The sequence below is a fragment of the Pyrus communis genome, chromosome 4 (genome assembly GCF_041283825.1).
Source record: "Pyrus communis isolate YQ-2024b chromosome 4, ASM4128382v1, whole genome shotgun sequence".
NCBI classification, from domain to species: domain Eukaryota; kingdom Viridiplantae; phylum Streptophyta; class Magnoliopsida; order Rosales; family Rosaceae; genus Pyrus; species Pyrus communis.
The window spans coordinates 21,117,223-21,136,812 of record NC_142568.1 but is presented as its reverse complement, the minus strand read 5'-3'; the positions used below and the strand labels follow the sequence as shown (position 1 = coordinate 21,136,812).

Here is a 19,590-nt window from a genome sequence, read left to right as displayed (position 1 = left end):
TTAAAAGTGATAGATTTGATAAGATTTAAGAGGATTAAAAACTCTTACAAAATTCATATGGATTTTTAAAGAATTTGAATGGATTGTGGTGGAAGGATTTGAAATCCTAGGGGGTGAGGTTAGATTCTTTTTAGTCTTGGTTATATATACTTTTGGCTCTCAAATCCCACAAAATCCACAACTTATTGAAATCCTCCAAAATCTTAATTTTTTTTAATACACTTGAATTTAGATGGATTTTAAAATCCTTTAAAATATTTTAATTGACTACACTAGGATTTCAAAGTCTTTTAAAATTCTCTCAAATTGACTACACCCCCTAAAAGATTTTAAAGGATTTTAAAATCCATCCAAATCTAAGTGTATTAAAAAAATTAAGATTTTGAAGTATTTCAATAAGTTGTGGATTTTGTAGGATTTCACATCCTTCCACCACAATCCACCACAATCTATTCAAATTCTTTAAAATCCATATGAGTTTTATAAGAGTCTTTAATCCTCTTAAATCCTATTAAATCCTATTAAATCTATCGTTTTTAAAAAATTTTAAAATTTTAATTTGACTACCTTGAATTATAATTTTTTAAAAATGTAATTTCTGAACCCTCGTTTTTATGGTCAACAAGACTGGTATATTTGTGGCATTGGACTAAATAAACAAACAAAAAAAGATGTTGAAGCATGCGTAAGGAGATAGTCTTTTGTTTATTTAATGTATTTGTTCCATTCCGATACGGACCTATCGAAGATGAGAAAACTCAGACTTAAATGCATGAGCGGACAATCTTAGAGCATATTTGACCGTGATCATAAAATGACTGAAATAGCTTTTTAGAATTAATTTTTTAATAAAGGATACAAAGTGAATTATAAAACAAAACACATAACTGATATTTTTTACAAAGAACACATTTCAAATACTTTTAGCACCCAAATACACTTTCTCTAATATAACTTTTAATCATTTTAAAATTTTTATCAAACGAACCCTTACTTTACAAGTTTTTAACAGATAGTTTCACTATTGATTCTCTAATTTTTTTTCTTTCAGTAAAATTTGATGGGAACTTTAACAACAAACTCTCGATACTGTTCATTTTAACGAAAAATCACATTTTTACACTAAAAATTAATCCTCGTACTATTCACTTTACCATTTATTTTTTTATTATCATTAAAACTCAAAATTTTCAAACTTTTTCCATTAATTTTCTCAAATTTAATTTCTTCGTGCTTTTTGTGTTTCCTTTTACCAAAAAATAGACTGACGAAAAAGCATATATGTTTGGATTTATATGGAAAGTCAAAGTCAGTGTCGGTCAATTACTACTGACAGTAAAGTAAAGGGATCATAATTTTTGAAAAATAAAATCGAAAAATAAAAATTTTAAAAAAATCGGTAAGCGAGCTTACGCGTTAAGTCCGTCAGCATGACGCGGCTGCACCGTCACTCTATCTAGATAGAGAGATTCTTTACTCTCTCTCTCTCTCTCTCTCTCTCTCTCTCTCTCACTATCATACCGCTTCAAATTTGGCAGCCAATGGGAAGTCGCCACCTTTACTTCTGACCAGTCAACCCACAACCATGGTTGAGTTATTAGCTGCTACGGTTTGCCTAAGTTTATTTAATGATTAGGGTTTTTTCTATTTGCCCCTTTCCACTTTGGTCGTTCAACTTTCTTTCCTCTCAAATTGATCGTAAATGTTTTCGTCTGCCAACAACGATATGGTAATGACTGTTGCTTTTACTATCTTTTGAGGAAATTTTTGATAGCTCAACTACTTGATTAAGTTTTCTTTTTTAAAATAAAAAAAAGAAAAAGATCAGCTGGTGGCTTTGTAACGGCAATTTATTTTGGAGCTGGAAAGACTCACAAAGGCATTTCAGTCTTCTCTTGCAACCATCGAGTGATTTACAGTGGCAGGAATCAAACTAAGATGTGTCGTATGAAATACGGTTCTGAAATTCGTCTTCAACCACCGTTGGTTCTTGATCGAATATGTATATTAACTCAACCACTTCAGTTTGTAATTGACATTTATGCTAAAGACTAACTAACATTAATAACCAACTTAATTGGTCGATTTGGTTTGGAACTACTACTTTTAATGGTCGTTGAAACTAAAACTAGTCTAATACTATCATTAAACAAGAACAAATAATATGATTCAAACATCAATACACTATTTCGGTGTTACATTAGTTCACAAACTCATTATCAAGTATCAACCTAAAAAGCATAGTTATTTTCTTCTACCAACAAACACAACATACAACATTCTTCTTTTATCTAATTTCTTTATATTCCGTAGAATCTATGTTTATTTGGTGTTATTGAGAAAGGTTTTGTTTCCAATAAAGTTAACATAGCGATTTTCTTGAACAAAAAACAACCAATTGAAATATGCCTACCACTAGTGTTTGTCAGGTTTTGTAACTAAAACCAATATTATCGTTTCATAAATTTTTAAAAGTAAAAGAACGAAAATGACAATATCACTAAAGTTGAGGGAGCAAATTTGAAATGAAGTCATAATTATTATTCAATTATAGTCAGCAACAGCAGCTTACTTAGATATATAAAAATGCGTACGGAAAAGACGACGCGTGTCCCCGCGATCAACGCGTTTTCGTCATCCTCTTAATTCTCCCCACACCGCCTTATTTATGCACATCGTCTTCTTCCTCGCTACTCCTCTCAAACGACCACCACCTTCATTCACTCTCTCTCTCTCTCTCTCTCTCTCTCTCTCTCTCTCTGCTTACTAATCAACGATAAGAACCCCCAAGTCTTTCCATTCAGTCAATCCTCACAGTACGCTTCACTTTCATTCCCTTTCATCCCGTACAGAAACCCCATTTCCTCAATTCCGATTTCTCAAAACGAAAAAGAATGATCTGAAATTCGATTGATTACACAAAAACCCAGTTGCTCAAATTCAAATTTTCAGTTTAATTTGGAATTTTTAGTTGATTGAGCTGCTTAATGGCGTCGTCAGAGAACGTGGCGAGCATGATGGAGCCGTGGGCTTTCAGGCCCAACACCTTCGCCGACTCCTGGATCTCTGACGCCTTTTCCCGCGACACCAAAACCCTCACCATGGCGCTCCAGAAGTCCCTCTCCGGAAACAACCCGGAGCCGCTTGAATCTTCCTCCGCCGATTTTTTCATGCCTTTTCTCAACACCATCGTTCAAACACCCGAAACGACCCCCACCCCCACCGTTTCGGGACTCTCCGGCTCGGACGATTTGGATTCGGCTGCCGCTCCGCTTAAACGCCAGCAGAGAAACGCGATTGCGGTGGCGAATGGTAGCGGTAAGGTTTCGAAGCGCAAGTCTCGCGCGTCGAAACGGTCCCTGACGACTTTCATCACGGCGGACCCGAGCAACTTCCGACAGATGGTGCAACAGGTGACCGGCGTAAGATTCGGTAACGGACAAGTCACTATGCCGTCGGTTGTGAAGCCGGAGCCACAGAGACCCGGTAGCCTGTTGGCCGGTGGTGTCGGCCTCTGCATGCCGACCCTCGATACGTCTGCGTATCTTTTGGATCAGCCCAATCAAGAGCCGCAGTTGGCGGGCCCCATTTCGACTAGGATAGCTACTGGGCCTGGGCCCAACACGACGTTGACCGGGTCCGGCCCAGTGTCATTCGGGGCGACGGGTGGCGTCGACGTCGCTCCTGGCGGTGGCGTTGCGTCAGGGGGATTAGGTTTTGACTCGTTCTCGTGCTTTCCCACTTTGGAGTCGGGCTGGAAGGTCATGTGAGTGAGGAGAGTTCCGTTTGACTTTGACGAACCATCATGTGACACGTGGATGATGATGATGTGTTTGATGATGTATTTCTGTTTATACGACTTAATATTAATATGTTTTTTTTAATTAATTTTGATTGTTAGTGTTTTGTTTTGTTCCCTTATTATAATTTCTTTTGATTAGCAATGGAATTATGGTTTATTGAGTATTGACCCTTCATTAGTTCAGCTTAATGAATTAAAGTTTTATTCATTTTAAATTTTGCATCGGTTTACACTCTTTTGCCATTTATTTGTAAATCTCTAAATGTGCGACAATAAAATGTTAGAGAGGTTAGATTTGATGTGGTATATAATGTGTGTATGCCAGATGTGTTGCGTGATTTAGTACATCAAACATGCCATTTTCCAAGTTCGATCAATGAACCAACTGATTATTGGTATATTGGTATTTATTTTCTTAATATTAAAATGTACTAAACTCAGTTTCTTATTGTATTTGTCTTCTCTTCTCATTTTTGAAAGAGACCTCAAACTCGAGGAATGAATGTGACTTTAGCGTGGAGTCGAGCAATGTGACTTTAATGACGAGCTGAGCAAGTCAAGGAAAAATAAAGAAATGCAAAGTTGAGCTAGACTTGACCCCAAAAGATAACTAATGACATATTAGGTCTTTAATTAATCCAATTAGAGTCACTAACTATGCGCTTTGTGCATTAAGTATAACCAAAAATAAAAGAAAAGTGCACTTTGGGCAATTAAGATAAGATTGTGCCTTAAATATCTTCTATTAAACAGAAGCAAAGCATCTTTTCTCTCTCATTGCGTATATTGTTGTCCCTACTTAGACCCTAAAGTCAATCCTTCTGGTAAGTTTCGTTGTCTTTTTTTATAATTATTTTTTCTTTTTTCTTTTTTTTTTCCTTTTATTGAAGACTAAATTTTATAAAGAGTTGTTTTTTTTTATAAATATAAAAAAATTAAAGTGCACAATTATATTTTTTCACGGAGTGACATATTTTATTTTCATCTTTATTAAAAGAGAAATCATTTTTGTACTCTTTTTTCTCCGTTCATTTTTATTTATTTATTGTATTATATTAAAAGAGTCAAAGAAGAATTAATAGATAAAAACAAAAAGAGGGCGTACAAACCAAAAAAAAAAAAAAGAGACATTTTGGATGCGGTTTTAACTACTAGTGTTCTTTGACTAAAACCTTTGTGGTTTTTAATTTTTTATCGAAATCTCTGACATAAATGTAATAATATATTTCTATATTGGTTATTATATTTTTAAATTAAAAATGAAATTTGTAGTTCTTTCTTTGAAAACCTCAATCAAAAAGCCGAAATGGTCCATAGAACAAATAAGGCCCAAATGGTAGGGAAAGATGAATCCCTAAAAAACAGCGGTATTTAGTAATTTCATGTTTTCTGTAAAGGGGTGTGTTATTCACACACCTTATTTTACTTCTCTCACACCTCTTGATAATGTCTGTTCGTTAATCTTTTTTTAATTCATCCAATCTGACGGCCAAATATTAAAAAGGTATGTGAGAAGTAAAATGAGGATTATAGATATCGCACCCCTTCTCTAAAACCCCAAGCTTCTCTGAAAGTCTTAAACCCTAGGCAGAGAGATTCTGAATTCTGAAGCACTAGGACTTGTGCATGGCGAAGTTGCGGGAGCTAGTGCAGCACTGGAAAGTATTCAAGGCAGATACAGCATATCCAATGAGCAGATTACGGCAGGATTACGAGGATTTTTTCAAGGGATAGTTGCGGGAGTTAGTGCAGCTACTGGAATTCCTTCATCATGCATGGTATCATTATATATACGTTGCCTTATCTTTTACTGACTGCAGATCCTGCCAGATTTTATGAGGGGATCGTCCCAATTGTTCCGCAATTTGCAGAAGGCTGCACCAACATATACGGAACTGGATCCGTTTCAGAAAACCAGCTCTCTGGAAAAGTGAAAGATGCTTCGGTTGTCACCCATGAGTTACGGTTGATAAAGTTGACCAATGGCGGAGCTCAAGTTAATGAAAGAGTCTGCGTCTGTTACTTGGATCTGTTGTGTTGCTATTCATTTCATCAGCCAATATCTCCTACAGTATCTTATATCATTGCACAATCCTATATATGAACAGTGTTGGGGTATTACAGTTAGAATCGGTGTTTAAAAGTACTATTCGTAACATCGTGTCGTAGCTTTCGAACAAGTTCACAAATATCTCCGAATAAGGTTAAAGTTGGCTTCTTCCCTTTACATACGCTCTTTTACACTTGAAAATGTGTAGTGGAATGGCAGGAATTGGTTTTTGATGCTATTTTTTGTTAGACATTCTGTTTTCAAATTTCTGTAAGGATTTACGAATTTCTTTCTCCGTTACCACATTCAATCCTGTGGTTTGTGGCGGGTCCAATGCCAGTGTAATACATTATGATCGGAATGATCAGAAAGTGAGCTAATTATCAAGTCTACCATTTCTGCTTACAAAGGTTTATGTACATTATTTGCAGATAAAAGATGGGGCTCTTGTCTTGGAGGATGTTGGTTGCGAGATTCGTGGTTATGTCAGTGATCTTACTCGCACCTGGCCATCCTATGGCAGCTTCTCGTCAGCTCAAGTAAGGATGATTGAATGTTTCTTCACCTTTACAGCATTTTTCAAAAGCTGAAAGAACGATTTATCTGCCTTGTTTTTGCCAGATCATTTTATTAAATCTGTTAATGCTGTTACAAATCTTGTTTCATTTGAACGCCGTGTGTCTATATTTTGACAAAGTGTCGTGCAGGAGCTTGAGTGCTAACATCTTATTTTAACTCTTCAATATTATATTTTTTTCTTTAGATTTTTATTATGTAATTGCATTGGAGCATCTTAGTGATCCATGAAGCTCATCGATGCGAGGTCTGGTCTGTATTTCAGGAAGAGCTCTACGATCTTATTCTGCAAACAAACAAGACATCTGTGGAGCTTTGCGAACCTGGTGCTAACATTCGAGAAATACACAACTTTTCAGTATGGTTCTTTGTCCCCGAGTTGTTTCTCGTCTGTCAATTTCACTTTGAGAATTTAACCATTTTCTGCATCCTCTGAGAGTCAATGACTCAATGAGAACCTTATCCCGATCACTCTCTCCTGCAGGTTGAAATGCTTCACAAAGGACTCGAGGAGATCGGAATTCTGAAGGACTCTAGAAGCAGTTCCTACCATCAGATGAATCCAACTTCCATAGGTTTCTCTGTTCATTCCTTGACAAAAATTTCAGTTTTTTGTTTTTCCAATATAATATGGCATCAGTCAGACTATATTCTTCGTTTGTCCAACAAAGACATTTCAAATACTTCATTTTTTCTAAGTTTGAGTTGGTTGATCAAAAGATGATATGAGCCACCGAAATATTATGTGGTTGATGAAGTTTCTCCAGTTGTCCAGGTCACTATCTGTCACGATTGTTCTACAGTTGGCTATGACTATTCCTTGAAGCCAGGCGCTGTAAGATGTCTCCCTCATATACCAAACATGAATTTTACTACCTTGATGGTTTTTCAAAACTTACTTGCGTGTTAAAAATCGGTTCTGTAATCTTTCGTGTAAGTGTGCATGCAAAAACTGAGGGCGAGAGTAGTTGTTTTGCGTTTTCTAGCGGGATCGATGAGTCGTACGATTCACAGAGCCCTTTTGTTTTCTGCCAGCTTCCGACCTTTTTTCCTTCGGTATATGCCATAACTATCTGTGGAGTGGAGCAACGTAGTTGGAACCGGAGATTTCAAAGCTCTATGATGGGCTTTATATCATGGTTCAGATATAATGCAAACGCATCAGGCATATTGTTGCAAGTCCATCCCGGAAACCATTGTCCTCGGACAGGCAGTTGTTCTCAAAGAGGTTTAGCTGACCAGTCCATCCCAGAAAAAAGTTATCCGATGCAATTGAATGACAAGTGACAACAACCAACTATAACATAGTTTGGGCTTTAGGCTTTTATACTCTATTCATGAAATAGTTGCAATATACGTTTTCAGAAGTGAGACTTTCTATGAACTTTTCGTCATCTCATGTTTCTGGTACAATACATTGTAATATATTATGCTAAAAATATGAGGTGACCCGGAGTCCATGGAAAGTCTTACTTTGAAAGAGTCTCCTTAGTATTTCTCTTTTATTTATTCAAAATTACAAGGCATGGTTAGAGAGGAAAAGGGTAAGACTTAAATATAGGTGAATACGTCATCTGCTACTCCAACTAATTCGGCTACGCTCAAATTTATGATTAATTCTTATTATTTATTGGAAAGTTAATGCATTTATAGATGTTGAGTGCTAATTTATGTTGTGAGGCCATGCTGATTCACAATCATTAATATTTTGCTTCTCTATCGTACTTATTTCGCAAGCAAAGTTTTGTAAATATTCCATTATTTTAAAGAATGGATTAACTGGTAATTTCGCTACAACAATCTACTATTTTGTAGGTCGAAATAGCATTTCAACCTCCTCTGCCATCATCGAGTACATGATTCACCAGCACCAGGAATCGAACCTATATTGTAAAAATTATATTATTCAATTTGATGTATAAATGTTTTGAAAAAAAAAATGTCATCGTTACCAGACTGTCCGTGTATGATGATAAGATTTTCTTGGTGTAATTTTAACTCATGCCCTTCATGAAATTTATAAGAGTAGGTTCATGGATCCAACATGATTGAATTATAAAATAATAACTAAGTAAAATAAAATTTTAATTTCTTTTGTCAAAAGATTTTTTGTTAACTACAATATCATTTACATTTATCTTATAGTCAAGTGGAAAACAAAAATTGTTTGTTCGTTTGTTTTTGCTTGAACAATTGTTATCTTTGAAATTTAAATCGACAGGAGTCAATGTAGTGAAAAATAAGTAACTGCAAACCAAATGGTAATGTGAAACGGATCCAAAATAACAAAAAATGCCAAAACTTCCACACACACACAAAAAAAAAAAAAAAAAAAAATCTTACAAATTAAGAAAAGTTAAGACATCATCCTAGACTTTATGAATACATGCACTTAAAGAAAATATTTTGGAGATAAAATTTATAGAGATGGGGCATTTTATCCTTTTGGGTAAACCAAGTTTACAAGCTTGTCCCATACTTTTGTTTACGTAATACTTTTTGCAAAATGGGGGAATTTGAATTTTGTAGACCTTTTCTCATGGAATAGATTCTGAACTTCAATTTTTTAAGTTGCCCAACTTTTGTACCGTAATTGACTAACTCTATTATAATTAATGTGTTGTATCGTCATGCATCTGAATTTGAATTTATCTTTCGACAAATATTTAGTCTTTTAAAATTCATTTTCCAATATGAAAAAACGTCCCAGTTCGAATTCTCCTCCTAAAATGTAACATCATTTTTGCTCGTGATGTACAACTTTAATAAATTTAGTTCAAAACTGATTTTTTCGTTAAATATTAGTTAAATACAGGATAAAAATGTAATTTGACCTGTACACCTTCCTCTTCCCTCTCTCTAATTTCACTTTCTTCCATTTCAGGATGTTGTATTTTGCATCTTGTATATCAGCAAGCACATGGATTCCTTCATCGGCGCGGCCAAGCTCCGTCCTCACCAATCAAAAGGCACCTCCCCATTTCTCGGCAGAAAACTCAAAACCAAACTCACCTTTGAATGCCAGCAACCTAGTTCATTGAGATTCACAATCTCAAATTCCAAAACGCCGTTGGTGTTCACGCCCTCCACGACTAGTTTCTGGATGTGGATTGGGGCTGCCGTGCACGGTGATGGAATGCGGCGACATCACATACAGAAACACTAGTCCCCAAATCTGATGGCTTGACGCTCATGGCCCCTGGTGATGTTCCGGTTCTTAGCGCATGCCGTATTTTTGTTTAAATTGTGGATTTTGATTGAAATCCTGAAGTGGGTTTTGTGTTGATATTTGTGGGTTTGATAATGGTAAAAAGATAAAAAATTTAAATTAAATTTACAAATTAAATGATATATCAACAATAGAAAATAAACATGTTAATCAGCGCTTGAGTAATAATTCAATCATCAACAATCACATCATTTGATTTGCAAATTTAATTCAAAACATTTGATCTTCCTAAAATGATCGGGTTTGCAGGATATTTTGTTTTGGGGAAAAAGTTGGGGTGAAGGTGCTTTTTGGAGTTGTTTACAGAGTTTCATTGGCTAACTAGAAGTCTTCTTCCAAGGTAATAAACTAATTTATCAATACATTCTCCTTACATAGTTTTGAACCATTTTTGCTTAATTTGTTTGTGCAAACGTGTTGATTTTGCTTCTTACTAGAAGGTGACTTGGTGTTGAAAAATGCGCGTGGTAGAGATTTGGATGAACGAGCGTGTGCGAATAGTTGTCTGTTTTTATGTACGGTTTTCTTGAGTTGTTGCTCTATAATGCAAAATACAATAGGAAGAAGAAGGTGTGCACATGTTAAAGTACATTTTTATTTTTGTATTTAATGAATATTTAATGAAAAAAATTATTTTTGGACTAAATTTGTTAAAGGACGACACCACAAGGGTTAATTTTTTTTTTTTTTTTTTTTTTTTTTTTACCATGAAGACTATCTTCTGATTACCTTATCACCGCGATGACTATTTATCTGATTAGGCCAATTTTAAAATTTTAGAGCATATTAAAAACATGAAGAGCAAACATATAATGAATGTTCATATAAATATCTAACAGGGAAAAATTACACATAGAGTATACTTTTAATACTTAATTTTATATTAAGACAACACTTTTAAAACATTTCAAGGAGAGACAAAATTAATACATGTGGAAGATGACATCATTGACTTCTTTTTTGCTGGAGTTTAAGTTATGAAGATTCCTTTTAGAGTGGTAAAGGTTTTTCACATTGTGTTCCGTTCTCTCTCTCTTTCTCTTTTCACACTTCTACCTCCTTCACCATATTTGGTTGGCTGAGATCTCCACTGAGCCTGCAATGGAAGTAAGGAATTCTCTGAAATGTAACTTCTAGGGTTCCCAAAATTCCATGCTCCTAGTTTTCTTATCTGTATACAAAATTTGCCATTTTTGCTCAAATGTATATCAACCCGTTTCTTATTTTATTTTTATTTTATTATATCTTACAATATATTAAATTGTTAATTAAGAGTAAAAAAAAAAAGGCTTCTTGAAATCCCCAATCCGATGTCTAAGTCAACAAATTAACCTCTCTTTTATTCAATCTATGAGACAACTCAAAGCTCATTAATCTGTAGCCACCTATAACATGTTCATAATTTAATAACCCAATTTGAATGTTGTGAATGTGGGGAAAAATGTCATTTCGTCCTCTTATTATTTTCGTTTTTCTCTTACTTGCATCCATCTGAACAGTCCAAGTTAGTTTCAGAAGTCTACAACTGCATCACAATTCCAAACTAGTTTGATCTTTTGCATCAAATGTATGCCCCTGTCGTCTAGTATTAAAAAACGAAACATGTTTTGAGTGTTCTTCCGGATGAATATGTGAATCTGAGTTAGGAAAGAGGCAAGCTTTAGACCAGGCAATGTTCAATCAAGAACTCATTTTCCCCTCTCATCTTGGGTACGATGGACTTCATGCTTCCAGGAGAACAATGGATTTCTATGAAAAATTGATTCTACATGTTTTCGAAATTAATTTTGCAATATTGATCAAGAATGGGTTAGATTGATAGCACATATGTAGTTTTGTTGAAAATATACAAACTGATTACTAAAACAATACACACTTATTCTACACAAAGGTCGAGGAGAGGTTGAACTGATGATTTGTATGTAGTTTGTTGTAACCTTAGTAGTTTAGTTCGTATAAGAAAAGCATGGAGACTTAAATAACAAAACCAGTCACAAATCTTCTTTTCTATTAAATTATTGAATATTATTATTATTTCTCAATGTCATGCATAATACCATTCAACTGCATAAAGTATTATGGAGGGTGAAGAAAGCTAAAAATCTAATGACACAGTATGGTGGTGGTAGCAGTATTTTGGCTTGGAATAGAAATCAGATTTCGTCATCGGGTCAGCAGGATTTAAGGATCTCTCTTTGTTTATTATTTACCTAGACTAGTGCAGCTGTGTTAACTAAATAATTTTTACTAGGTTGTTATTTGAAATTGATTCTGCAAAAATAGTCGATGACGGATTGAAATGATTTTACAAAGATGGTTGATGATGAGTTAAACTGATTCTGCAAATATGTTCGAATACAGGTCGAACTGATTCTGCAAAAATGGTTGAATAAAGGTTGAATTGATGCTGCAAAAATGATCTAGGACAGGTGAACTGATTCTACAAAAATGATCGAATATAGGTTGAACTGATGCTGCAAAAATGGTCAAGAATAGGTTGAACTGATTTTGCAAATATGGTCGAGTACGGGTTGAACTGATTATACAAAAATGATCAAATACGGGTTGAATTGATGCTACAAGAATGGTCGAAGATGGGTTGAACTGATTGTGTAGAAATGGTATAGGACGGGTTAAAATGATTATGCAAAAATGGTCAAGGACAAGTTGAACTGATTATGCAAATATGGTCAAATGCGGGTTAAACTGGTTTAGCAAAAACGATCGAACACGGGTTGAACTGATTCTGCAAAAAATGGTCGAGAACGGGTTGAAATGATTATGCAAATATGGTCGAATGCAGGTTGAACTGGTTATGCAAAGATGATCGAACACGGGTTGAACTGATTCTCCAAAAATGTTCGAGGACGGGTTGAACTTATTCTGCAAAAATGGTCGAGAACTGATTGAATTGATTCTGCAAAAATGGACGATGATGGGTTGAACTGATTCTAGTAATAAATGATACAAACTGATTGTGCATATAGTTTCAAAACTGATTCTATAGAAATACTTGATGATGGGTTAAACTTATGACACATATTAATTTTGTTGTAGGGTTGGATTCTATTAATAATTCTAAGGTCTTAGGGTATGAGTAATATTTTAAAACATTGTTTCCATTTTTTGGGCTGGGTTTTAGTTGTTTTTATGTTTTTGTATCTCCTTGACATATTTCAAAACTAGTGGAGTTCTTTAATAATAGTGAAAGTTTTGGTCTCTATATATAAAGCTCCCTATCTAGGTGGACTAAGTAAGCGTCTAAGCATGTTTATACGCCCTTGCTTATTTTTTAAATAGAAAGTTAAAATCATAATAGTAGTCAGTCACCTAGCAATACTAGACGAGATCTAACCGACGTTAGACAGAAACTTTTAGAACAGTGACCAGAATGAGAGATGTCTCTGAACTACATTTTTCCTTGACATTGTTTTTTTTTTTCCTGTAAATAGCTATCTTTAAATGTCAAATAAAGAATTGGTTGGATGGTAGGCAGTAGCAAAATTGAAGTAAAAGAAGGGACCCAATTTGAATTATTTATTGTTGCACGCACCAAAATCTTAAAAAAAAAAAAAAAAAGAATAATTAAAGGAGTGTAGTTCAGGTGAGAGGACGTGATTTTGTTTCATGGTTCTTCTCTCATCTCGTTACCGTTCCCCAACTGCAATACACGTGGTGCTATATGAGTGGCTACACCTCAACCCCCCTCTTCCCAACCTTAAATTCGCCATAACTCTCCCCAACTCCACCATAAATGTGTGGGAAGTTGATGATCTCCAGATTCATTCCTCTTAATTCATCAAATTCGGAAATTCGTACTATTAAAGTTTGATCCAACTGTTATAAATATGGGCTCACTTTAAAAGTTATAATAATTTTAACCGTTGGATTAAATTTGAACGGCACAAATTCCTTAATTTTGTGGATTAAGAAGAGGATCCCTTCCCAAATGTGTGAATGATGGGTCCTAAAGGCCCCTACTCTTCACCATAATTACACGGTGCCCATGTTTGTAAATTTTTCTTTTTTGAGTCAAGTGATAGCATTAGTAAGTTATATGCTAAATTAGCTACTAACGGGATTTGAACCTACGTCGTCATGCAATGACACAATACCTTTCCACCACTGTGAATTAAGTTAGATGTTTATGGATTAAGTTGCATGGGCTTAACTCAAATCAATCACCAATTAGCTTTTGGTTTAGTGATAATATGAAGAAATTTGTACAACAAGGAGTGTATGATAGCATTTTTAGAGTGTTATCCTTTGTCTTCATTTAGTTGGATGGATTTCACGTTCCATTTGCATGAATGTAAGGATGGTAAATATTTTTTTTCAAACAGATCAACTGGTGACTTTGCAATATCAGTCCACTTTTTCGGGCACTAGAAAGACTCACAGAAACATTTCAACCTCCCTTTGGCCACCATCGTGTGATTCACCAGTACCAGAAATCAAACTTAGAATGTGCCGTGTGGAATACGAACTTGAATTTCGTTCATAATCACTTGACCTCCCGTTGTGGTTGAGGATAATAAATACCTAAGATATGGTATGCTTACTTATGTGAAACTAAGAAAGTCGATATGAATCCAAATAATACATGGTTGTTTATGCATAAGATAAACACCTTGGTGACTTGATATTTTGATTGTTCATGTATGCGATAATTGAATTTAATGTCAGTCCACGTATTTTGTGATTCTTATGTTTTAGTAAATGCACGATTTGTCAAAAATCAAAATGATACTCACACTTAACATATTTGATTTCCATGATCAAATTCTTAATCCATGTTTTCAAAAACGAATTTAAATCACATTATTGCTAACTCATTGTGAGGTTAAACTCACATCTTCTCCTTAATATATATAATATTGTTTGTTAAAGAAAAAAAAAACAACCAAAGGCACATCTTGCAATTCTTTAAGATATACAAGCACAAAACTCCAATGGCATTGTGGCGATTTAGACAAACAACAAGGGCAAAGTAGTATCTCCACACCTACATAAACCCGACCACTTTCCACACTTCAAACATCCCAAGCCCAACTTACTCACCACTTCAGAAAATCTAGAACAATCCCCAACAAAATTAGAAAAAGACCGAAATGTCTTCTCTCATCACAGCAGAGATCAAGTCCAAAGCAGATGAGCTCTACCATGGAGATGAAATCTGCCAACAAAAATCAAAGCAGCTTCTCTCAGAAATCTTCCTCCCCAATGGCCTCTTGCCCCTCAAGGACATTGAGGAGTGTGGGATTATCAGAGAAACTGGCTTTGTGTGGCTCAAGCAGAAGAAGAGCTACACCCACAAGTTTGAGAAAATTGGGAAGTTGGTCAGTTATGCCCCTGAGGTCACAGCCATTGTTGAGAAGGGCAAGATCAAGAAGCTGACAGGGGTGAAGACCAAGGAGCTTCTGGTGTGGGTGCAGCTCAGTGACATTTACGTTGATGACCCTCCAACTGGGAAGATCACCTTCAAGACCCCTGCTGGGTTGTTTAGGACTTTTCCTGTAAGTGCTTTTGAGGTTGAGGAAAGTGCTTCTGGTAAGGATGGGAAGGGGAAGGAGGTGAAGGAGGAGGCCAAGGGAGTTGTGGAGGTTTGAGGGATGAGGTGAAGGGCCTTTGGGTCTTTTGGTCTTTGGGTCTTTGGGATTTATAGGCCTTCGTGCCTTTCTGTTGTTCTTATGTTGTTCTTGTTGGTGTGAAAGCCCTTTTACTAGGGGTACTTTATAATCAAATAATATTTAATAATATTTAAAGTTGTTTTTTTATGAACAATTTCTTTGTTTATTAAGTTTCTCTTAGATTATGGCCTTTCTAAGACGATATTTTGAACTGTTTCAATTTATTGAGATTATGCTTTGAGTTAGAGAGCAAAGACATACTGTTTTAATGGCCTTTATGCGATATTTTAAAAAAAAAATAATGAAAATGATTTAAAAACTTTAAGTTTTAATGAAAATAATAAAAATGTGTTGTGAATGAATAATATAAGGATTGATTTTTTAGAATAAAAATGTGATTTTTTGTTAAAATAAACAGTATTAAGAGCTTTTCGTTATAATTTTCATATTTTAAATTGTTTTAATTTATTAAGATCATGTTTTGAGTTAGAGAGCACCAACATTCTGTTTTAGTCAATTGAGTAATGTATAGTTTAAATCAACTAACTGACTAGATTAATATATTGCCTTAATCAACTGACTCGACGGATCACGTGCTTGTGTAGTCGTGTTGGAATTGCCCTTAAGACGTTACGTTAGCTGGTTAGCGGTGGAAGAAGACAACAAATGCTACGTCTATTTTTGATAATTGGTCTAAAGAGTGTTTGCTTTAAATTGCTCCATCTCCAGGCAATAAATAAATAAATACATAAATTTACTCTGTTTTCACTTTTCTTATTTGAACAGAGCATTATTAAATTGCAATGTTTGGTAAAAAGAATTGTTATTAACATTTCAAAAATCTCATTCTACATTATTTACAAGTGTATTTTTCTTTCTAATTATAGAAAGTTTGAAGTGCGAAATGAGATTTTTGAAGTACTAATAACAATTTCCTTGATAAAAAATAAATTGAAATAAATTGCAGTAACTGAATGAGTGGCATCCCTTTGCCTTGTTAAGTAAGAAAGATGATTTGCTTATTGATTAGCATTAATTCCCTGTTGACATTCAAATTAATGGTTAACAACCATTAAAGTGAAATTTTAAATTTTGGACCAAAGAATGGCACAAAATAACCAACATTTTGCATATAAGAAATACAAGCTAATTGCACTGAATGGTTTAATTACCTGTTCAAAAGACTAACCTCCGCTAACAAAGAGACCATCTAGTTGAACTATATTTTGTAGATCACGTGATGCAACATTTTATAGTTGAATTCCTTGTTTAAATCATTAACGAATGTATCCAACTATCAACCGCTACATCATTTGATCTACAAATATGATCTAAAAACGTGGGTGCATTCTTGCTCATCACTCCCAAGTAGTGGTAATGCTCACCACCTTATTTAGTACCATTGGATGGATTTAACTTTTGAAATTTATGTCTATTTCCTCCACAAATCTCGAAGTTCAAACTCATCCAACGATGATAAATAGAGTGATGGACACCAACATCACTTGAGGATGGTGCTTACCCCATTCAATGCTTGGTACTAAATTGCAGAAATCATTGCAGTTCAATAAATTCAAAGACGGACATGCATGTAAGTATGTAACCACAATAAAAGGAAAGTTTTTAAGTTCTAACCGACGGAACAGTCAACACTTGCCACAAAGTGAAAGACAAGGAGGCAACAGCAAGCCCTTCTCATATGCAGAAAGAAAGCTAGAACAAATGATCCTGTAAATGGAAATTACAGTCTACCAAATTCCGATAGCCGGTAAAAAAAAAAAAAAAAATTACATCTCCAGCTACAAGTTCAAGGTTTTTTAGATTAGATGGCCAAGACAGGAAACTTAACCTCCACTACCATATATAACAAGTCAAGGTAAACTCCCACGATCATCTCGTAGCTGATTCTCCAAGTAGTCTTACAAAATCATTCATTTTTCACCCGTAATCAGTGATTAGTCATTACTAATCACAACTTTAAAGCCTGTCAAGAACACACAATCAGCCAACAATTAGTCAAAAGCTCAAATCAAATACATATATCTTTGAAAGAACGAAATGTTTGACCGTGCTCATAGTCAGCCATTACTATCATCAGCATTTGGCGCTGAAACCGCACACAAGAAGATGGAGTAGTTTTCAGCTGGCAGGTGGAGCTGCATCTCTTAAATCTTTATTCATATATGAACAAAAAAATTCAGCTGGTCATATTTAAAAGCACCTCTCCATACATCAATATTTAGGCAAAGGGCTCCAAGTTTAGCTCAAATGCGGATCCATATGCTATACGTAATGGAAACAGGGATGTGATGCATCACTTAGCTCGAAAGGGCAAGTTTGAACCAACTTTCATACACCCTTATAGAAGTTAGCTTTTAAGTTTTGGTTTCAGGTTTGGACCTAACACTTGAGACCTGGACCACAGTTTGTTTAGCCAAAAATGTAGTGTGGTAACTTGAACAAGTCCCTTCTCATTTTATTCAAATTTTCGTTCACTTTCTTATATTTAGCAAGTTGGCAAGTGTTTTTGGAAGATGCTACAGAAGTAGAACTCAACCATTTTCCAACTCTCGAACTGATTCACATAAACTACCTACACCTGGGATGCCACGGTGGTAGTTTCCCAACCCAATCACTTAGGAGTAGATCTTCCATGCAATGGTGATGCTACTCCGGCGGTATCTCAAGCCAATCACGCACAGTCATGTAGGAAGGTTAAAACAGGTGGCAGTGCTGATTGGCTTCGAATACCTCCACAGTAGCATCCTCAGTGATAAAAGTAGGTTGGTTTCTCTCAGAAATAAAAGCATTGGCTGAAATTAGATAGGTATAAGTTCATACCCGCGAAGGCATAACCCATTTGCCACCAATCCAGTCCTGATGAAGCCTCAACTCAGATTGTTGAAATTCAATTTCTTCATAAGTGCTCCTGAAGTAGACTATGTACCTTGAGCCGCTAAGAACTTTTGAGATCACACCCACCCACCAGCCATCATTGTACAAAGCATCAACCTCTTGAAGCAAATTGAAATGCTCAACAGCATTTTCTGGTGGATTAGGTCGTATGTGCAGGGTATCAATCTCTTCTCTCAGAAATGCCGAATCATCTTCTGTCCTCAGACTCTGGTACTCGATAAGGAACTTGTCACCGCCCACTGCTTCCACTATGGTTGCAGCAAACCAAGCACCGTGGAAACCATCTTCATCACTGCAAACCTCAACCGGTGTTCCCTTGGTAAAGTTCTCTTGAGTTACAATCGGCACTTTCTGCAATTCAGAAAATTTGGGCTTGTGAAATGTGAATCAAACATAAATGTGATAAAAATTCCAACAGTAAAAAGAAAACAATGTGCCCCGAAAAATCTGACACTTTTTGCAAATGAAGTCTTACATACCAAATTTGGCAAGGTAAAAACTCGAAAGACTGCAAATTTATCATTTTCAATAGTCTGTTGAATCATAATCATCCAAATATCAAGACAATAATCGAATGCTCGAGTTTAATGGAGCAAATAATCGAACCTCAATTCTTTTTCTTTTTGACAAGGCGATATTTTAAACTACCCTAATCCACGAAGGAGGATTCAAACTCGGGTCCTACTCTACTGATTTTCAATCACTGTCTTTATATCAGTGATCCCACATTCCCAATTCAAGAAATCCCTTGCAAACTTTTACCCAAATTACATTTGATCAAACTAAAGCTCAAGAACAGGAATTCCCACTTATTTCTAGCTATATAAACATACATTCTGCTTGAAGTTTCCACCTTTCACCTTTTACAATTGATCGTTTAAAAAACTGAAAAATCATATATGCTTACAAAATCCAGATATATTGAAAGCAGGGAAAAAAGTTTGAGTCCTCACTCCTCAGTCAATTTCCAACAAAATGAAAGACAAAATACATTCTTTGGGCTATTTTCTTTCAAACCAAACAGATGATACCAGCATGCAGCATAGCCTAGAAAATAACTCTACAGACAAAAACAATGAAAAAACCAAGTAATCAGAACTTAAAGGATTTTATTACCTCTCCTCCATTTTCTTCCAGAGGAGCTGCCCGTTTCTTGCAGGGGGATCGGGTGTCGAAATGCGGGTCGGGTTTGTTTCTGCGTTTCGGAGGCATTCTGGGGTTCTTTGGGTCGATGCTTAATTTCAGAGTCGGAAAAAGTTCACTGTTTAGCTTTTTCTGTCGCCTTTTCACTTTCTGCTTCCTAGATAATGACACCAATTTTTTTAAAATAATTTTTGACATACCTTTTTTTTTTAATTGAATTTACTTCATAATGTATTTTAACTAA

The 19,590-nt window shown here is 35.3% G+C and overlaps 3 protein-coding genes across 3 annotated transcripts; 2 read left to right on the top strand and 1 right to left on the bottom strand.

Annotated features, from left to right (window-relative positions):
- Positions 1 to 2,615: 2,615 nt before the first annotated feature.
- LOC137722831 (calmodulin-binding protein 25) lies at positions 2,616 to 3,963 on the top strand. Its single transcript, XM_068461934.2, has one exon. It carries the CDS (start codon positions 2,988 to 2,990, stop codon positions 3,768 to 3,770), a length of 783 nt encoding a protein of 260 aa, XP_068318035.1. The 5' UTR covers positions 2,616 to 2,987; the 3' UTR covers positions 3,771 to 3,963.
- Positions 3,964 to 14,682: 10,719 nt separating this feature from the next.
- LOC137722629 (uncharacterized) lies at positions 14,683 to 15,441 on the top strand. Its single transcript, XM_068461676.2, has one exon. It carries the CDS (start codon positions 14,769 to 14,771, stop codon positions 15,264 to 15,266), a length of 498 nt encoding a protein of 165 aa, XP_068317777.1. The 5' UTR covers positions 14,683 to 14,768; the 3' UTR covers positions 15,267 to 15,441.
- A 1,409-nt stretch (positions 15,442 to 16,850) lies between these two features.
- On the bottom strand, positions 16,851 to 19,509 carry LOC137721738 (protein AGENET DOMAIN (AGD)-CONTAINING P1-like). The gene is made up of 3 exons (XM_068460760.2): positions 19,320 to 19,509; positions 18,129 to 18,554; positions 16,851 to 17,271 (listed from the first exon to the last, which is right to left on the bottom strand). Exons 1-3 carry the CDS (start codon positions 19,413 to 19,415, stop codon positions 17,257 to 17,259), a joined length of 537 nt encoding a protein of 178 aa, XP_068316861.2. The 5' UTR covers positions 19,416 to 19,509; the 3' UTR covers positions 16,851 to 17,256.
- Positions 19,510 to 19,590: the final 81 nt, after the last annotated feature.

Excerpts from the sequence above, each read along its gene's own strand:
- LOC137722629 (XM_068461676.2), top strand. The coding sequence starts at position 14,769 with ATGTCTTCTCTCATCACAGCAGAGATCAAGTCCAAAGCAGATGAGCTC.
- LOC137721738 (XM_068460760.2), bottom strand. The coding sequence starts at position 19,415 with ATGCCTCCGAAACGCAGAAACAAACCCGACCCGCATTTCGACACCCGA. Across the intron at positions 18,555-19,319 it reads TGGAAGAAAATGGAGGAGAG|AAAGTGCCGATTGTAACTCA; the intron begins GTAATAAAATCC and ends TCTGAATTGCAG.
- LOC137722831 (XM_068461934.2), top strand. The coding sequence starts at position 2,988 with ATGGCGTCGTCAGAGAACGTGGCGAGCATGATGGAGCCGTGGGCTTTC.